This window comes from Corylus avellana, chromosome ca2 (assembly GCF_901000735.1).
Source record: "Corylus avellana chromosome ca2, CavTom2PMs-1.0".
Taxonomy (NCBI): domain Eukaryota; kingdom Viridiplantae; phylum Streptophyta; class Magnoliopsida; order Fagales; family Betulaceae; genus Corylus; species Corylus avellana.
Genome location: NC_081542.1, coordinates 13,201,788 through 13,206,931, shown reverse-complemented (window position 1 = coordinate 13,206,931; position 5,144 = coordinate 13,201,788). Strand labels below are relative to the sequence as shown.

Here is a 5,144-nt window from a genome sequence, read left to right as displayed (position 1 = left end):
TACAATATGACTGAAGATGTATAGGTTGCAGTACATTATCCTGGTCGCGCCATTCAAAAAATTCAATATGCTCAATAAAATGCTGCTAGAAGACAATATCATATACTGAATTTCCACGCTCCTTTTTTTTTTTTTTTTTATGAATAATATTTTCATTCCACACAAAAATTTACAAAGAAACCACTCCAGCTAGAGAAAACCTCACTGGAACACAAGTTGCTCAATGAATAAGCAACTTACACGAGAAAAAAAAAAAAAAATGCTTGCCCCAACCTAACTCCTACATACAAGCTTTCCCCAATCTTCTGAGGAAGTACAAAGTAACAAAACCTAACAACAAAATCCAACCGAAAACTATACAAAAGAAACTAGCAACGGCAAACAACAGCATGTATCCATAAACCACAAAAACAATCATCTACATCAGTATCTTGTATCAAACAATTAATATGATATAGCGTGTTGACAAGCAAGTGATCCCTCACGCTTGAGTGTCTTGTGATTCTTCATAAATTGCCATCTCCCCACTCCTCCCCTCAGGAATTCTTCATAAATTGCCTTCATCCTCCTTCTTAGTTCTTCCTTCTTCGTCTATTTCTAACCTAAAGCCTAAAACCATGAGTTTTTTAAGGCTTCGTTCAATGTTTGGGCGAAGGGCGTCAACAATGATGGTGTCGCCGTTAAGAAACTCACGGCAATCTCATACCAATTCACTCTCTCTTGAAGCAGCGGAGCTTATCGTTCTTTGAAATATGGCTTTCTCTACATCTCTCAGTAAAGCCTTATCTTTTTTTGCCTCTTTCGCTACTCGAGCTCGAACAGGGATCCAACCTTGACGAGCCGAGTTCAAACACCAGTTTTAGGCTCATGTCGAGCTCAAGCTCGAGCCAGACACAAATTTGCTTGGACAAGGGAAGCTTAGGTACACTATGACCGTGACGGCTACAGTTCTCCTTTACGCATTCAATAAGTAATACTCCGTCTATATATTCTATTTTCCTAATGCCCCTCAAAAAAAAAAATAAAAAAGGTTTGATACCTCCAATGGATGACCGCCAACTTTCCTCACTTTACAATTTCTGATCCAATTAAGAGCTTACTCATAATGAAAAGCATATATTTCTTTTGGATTTTCGGGATCGCAGCAAGTTAGCAACCATTTATAAGCTTTGAAAGTTTTAAAAGAGGTTGCCCTTTATATTCTCCAGCTAAAACTTCAACAATAACGGCCTAACAGTATCCTACGACAAAATTTGTATTTATATGTAATTAATTTCTAAAATAATAATACTTATACACCATCAATCTTGCCAAATTTTAATAAGAATCTACAACTGTTTTTTCTATTTACTTTCTTGTCTACATGTTGGAACCAAATTTCATGTCTTGCATGTTTTTCAATATTAAACCTATGGTTTCTCTGTAGAAATCCTAATAAATTGAGATCAAAGCTTAATGCTCAGCAACACCATTCAATTCTAATACCACCCTCCCCACCAAGCTTGATAAAGACTGGTTTTCACTTCCAAAAGAGAACTAGAAAAATCTAAACAATACGACCAGAAAGGTGATTTGATTAGTCTATGAAAGGGAAAAAAGAAGAGAAAAGAAAAGGAAAAAAAAAAGATACAAAGCAATGATTAGTACAAAATTCCGCCTCTACTTGAGCTAATTCACACTTTCTCAAACTTCAAGCTCCACTACCACTAAAATTTTACCATGATTGGTATTCAAGAAAAAGAAATTTATGACCACCGTACCGCTTGAGCCTAATCTTACTGTGGAAAAAAAAAAAAAAACTCTTTAACAGCAAGCAACCCTTTTTTTTACAACAAGAGAAACTCCTCAAGAGCAAGGAAGCGAACATGAATCCTACCGTTGTAAATTCACGTTGCTCTGGACCCAGGGCTGCCACAGACTTTACTTCACACCAAGTTCTTCTCAAACACTGATGCCAGGTTGAGAAGTGGTCTCCGCCGCATGAGTTTCATCAAGCGGGGAAGGTAAAGCAAGAAGCCGGCCTTTTTGGGCTCGTGGAGGAAGATGCTTTGCATGTTTTCTTGATCCCATTGTCCATGGCAAGAAAACTCCAGTACCACCTTGAGGAAGACTTCGGGGGCTCAACACCATGGGGCGCACTGGGGCCAACATGACTACCGGAGCAGCACGAAGGACACCCCATCGGGGCATCGTGTCCATGGCCTCGTAGCCGTTGAGAGCTCCATTTGGGGCTGCATACGGGCTTGTAACGCCTGGTTGCCATAGAGTCATGGCACCTGCAGACATGGGAGGATTTGTTGGGGACTGGTATTGGTTGGACTCTGGCCGGACCCTGAAGAATGTGATGCTCACCCTTTTGTTGGGAGATGGACACATGACGTGTCTAGCCATGTCAGCACTGTTTCCCCTCATGACTAGAAGAGAGCTGCAGAAAAGTCGATAAGAAATTTGTCATCACTATCCAATAGGTTCAGCAAGAATTAGTTGATTAATTTCAGATTGTAAAACAATGAGAAGAATTTTTGAGTACATACCCTTCCTTCAGAGAAAGCATGAGTGGCCCTTTATAGTTCCCTTCGCTATCACTCACAAGAGTACGTCCAAAAGCCATTGTTGATTCAGAAAGGAGAATAGTAGAGATGGGTTGGTCCAAATGGGGTGGTTTCAGGAATGGCTGTGTATATTCGCCCTACTCGAAAAAAATATTTATAATTTTAGCTCTTGCTCGATTTAGAAGGAATTGAAAGCAAAAATCAAGGCACATAACACAAACCAAATGCCACGAACTTGCCCTCTTCGCAGGAATGTTCTACAGAAAAAATGACATAGGAGCAAACATGATAGTGCTGCTAGATATAGAATACCTCCTCAAAGAAGTTAATGATGCAACCATTTGGTTTTTTATACTCTGGAATTAGTTGCCATTGCAAAAGATGATCAATGACACTTTGGAGAAGAGCTGGCATTGGCTCTATACTGCCTGCAAACACAAAACATCAATTTGAGTTTACAGTGGACAATGTAATGTTAATCTGTAAAAAAAAACTACAGCACCTATGTTATAGTTTTTTCAAGGGTTCAGATTTAATTTCAAGTGTTCCATGAGAAAGAGAGAAAAAGGTAAAATATTAAATCTGGACTCTTATGTGCTGGAGTTTTTTTTTTTTTTTTACAGCACCTAAATCCGATTTTGAGGACCATATCACAAGTTTGACAAAGCAAAAGAAGCTATTAGATCACAAAAGTCTTACTTGTTTCAGTGTTACTTGTAGCTTCCTCTTTTATTTGTCCAAAAATTGGAATCCCAAACTGAATTAGCTCTCTCTTGTTTCCCTTCATCTGTTTGTTGAATAAAATGAAGGTCTCACCTGTAGATTGAGGAAGGTTGACTTAGATTTTTTTGTAAGAAAAAAAGTAAGTAAAAGAAATCATCATCTGTTTGCAGGACAAGCTTTCCACAACACCATCATGTTAAAAAGGGCAGGAAAAAACAAGAAGTTTTATAAAATAATGCTTGAAACATACTATTGCAAAGAAATTAGAAAGAAACTAAATTTCATAAGAGAGTGCCTTCAATTCTGTTCAAACAAATTCTTCGATAAACCAAAAAAAGCCTCAAAAGACTTGCCAAATATTAAACATCTTAAGAAATTTTAAAAAAGATCAACTAAAATGAAATACTTCACTATTATCCAAAAAACCTTTAAATTAAGACACTTTGTGAAACCTATATTCAGCTAAAAATTCATCAATAAAAAAAATGCACAGATTTATACTAAGCTTCAAATTCCTCCTTTGCCTTTGGCTAAGCCCTTAAATGGACTTACAAATCCAACTAAGTCTCAAATCCAACTTATTGGGGTTGGCTCTTACTATCTCAAATTTTGATCTTGAAGAAAAATGTTTTGATTACAATAGTCACATAAAGTCAATTACAAAAAATTGCAAGGATGAGGCTTCAAATCACCTGAGAGCTCTCCATTCAGCCCTGCCGCCCGGAATTCATTAACAAAGTCATTCAACTTACAGAGCTCTGAATCAGTAAATATGTCCTCATATAACTTTAACCCTTTCACAACATTCACCTGCCAGTTGCAATAATCTTTCAATCAACAATAGCCAGCTGCTTTTCGTTTATTATAGCATATATACTACTGGATATCAACTCTTTTTATTCCATGCTCTCTATAGAAAGAATGTGCTTAAATTGTGAAAGAAAAAACTCGCCATGTGCCCTTTCACTGGCTCCTTAGCTGAGAAACCTTTTGTCAACTTGATCTGGCCAGGACGTGCCTCACAGTCTTCATGGTTAGAACATATGCTAATGTTTTCTACAGTTGGCAGCACTTCTTGAGATCCTGCATTCCAAGCATTGGAAGTAATAAGGGATCACTAATGCGTTTACAATGACTGATGATAGAAATAGTTCACACAATAATTGGGGGCAAGATTTTAAAAATCAATTGTTATTTTATTGTTTTGTCGGGGTAACTTTATGTCAGAGTAAGAAGCTTATATACTTTAAAAGTGTCAGTTTAATAGCGACCACCATGCAAGAGATACTTTCATAAAAATCCTATAAGCCACCCAGGCAACAATTTCTTTCTACTTTTTTGTCTTATCAATCAGTAATAATGATGAAAACAACATGATGGAGTTATATCAAAAACCAAAATTAACACAATGAAAATAACAGAAACCTAAAACAGAATCCTAAGTTAAGGAAGCAATATCTCCTGGCTGATTAAACGATAGGCTTGTATAAGCGATTTCATGAATTACGGCAGCAAGATAAGACTGGACGAGCATACGAGTGAGTTCTATAAGTTGTCCTTTTTTAAGGGTAGGATGCAATGAGAGGCTGATGAGCAACCTGCTATTTATCCAGTTTGATACTAGCTATATGGGATGAGATGCTGACTAATCATCTTTCCAACCTCGAGATGTTACCAACATGCTTTTTGAGTGGAACAATAGGTGGTTCCTTATGGTCCTAGGCAACCTTGAGTACCTCGCCCAACTATTGCAGCAATCACAAGAAGTTCTAGCATTGTTCAAGCAGAAAAAAGGGTCGAAACAAAAGAGAGTTTTCTTAAGGCATATTAATGATGAGGTGCATGCTACAATTAATGCTAGAAATGAAA

The 5,144-nt window shown here is 37.4% G+C and overlaps 1 protein-coding gene across 1 annotated transcript in view; it reads right to left on the bottom strand.

Moving 5' to 3' along the window:
- Positions 1-1,558: 1,558 nt before the first annotated feature.
- The window catches only part of LOC132171557 (RNA demethylase ALKBH10B), a 6,888-nt gene continuing 3,302 nt past the window's right edge, over positions 1,559-5,144 (bottom strand). The window contains exons 2-7 of the mRNA XM_059582908.1: positions 4,228-4,358; positions 3,968-4,085; positions 3,252-3,368; positions 2,865-2,980; positions 2,535-2,689; positions 1,559-2,425 (exon numbers count right to left, since the gene is read on the bottom strand). Coding sequence (XP_059438891.1) covers positions 1,942-2,425; positions 2,535-2,689; positions 2,865-2,980; positions 3,252-3,368; positions 3,968-4,085; positions 4,228-4,358 — 1,121 coding nt within the window. The 3' untranslated portion in view covers positions 1,559-1,941. The remainder of the gene's footprint in view (positions 2,426-2,534; positions 2,690-2,864; positions 2,981-3,251; positions 3,369-3,967; positions 4,086-4,227; positions 4,359-5,144) is intronic.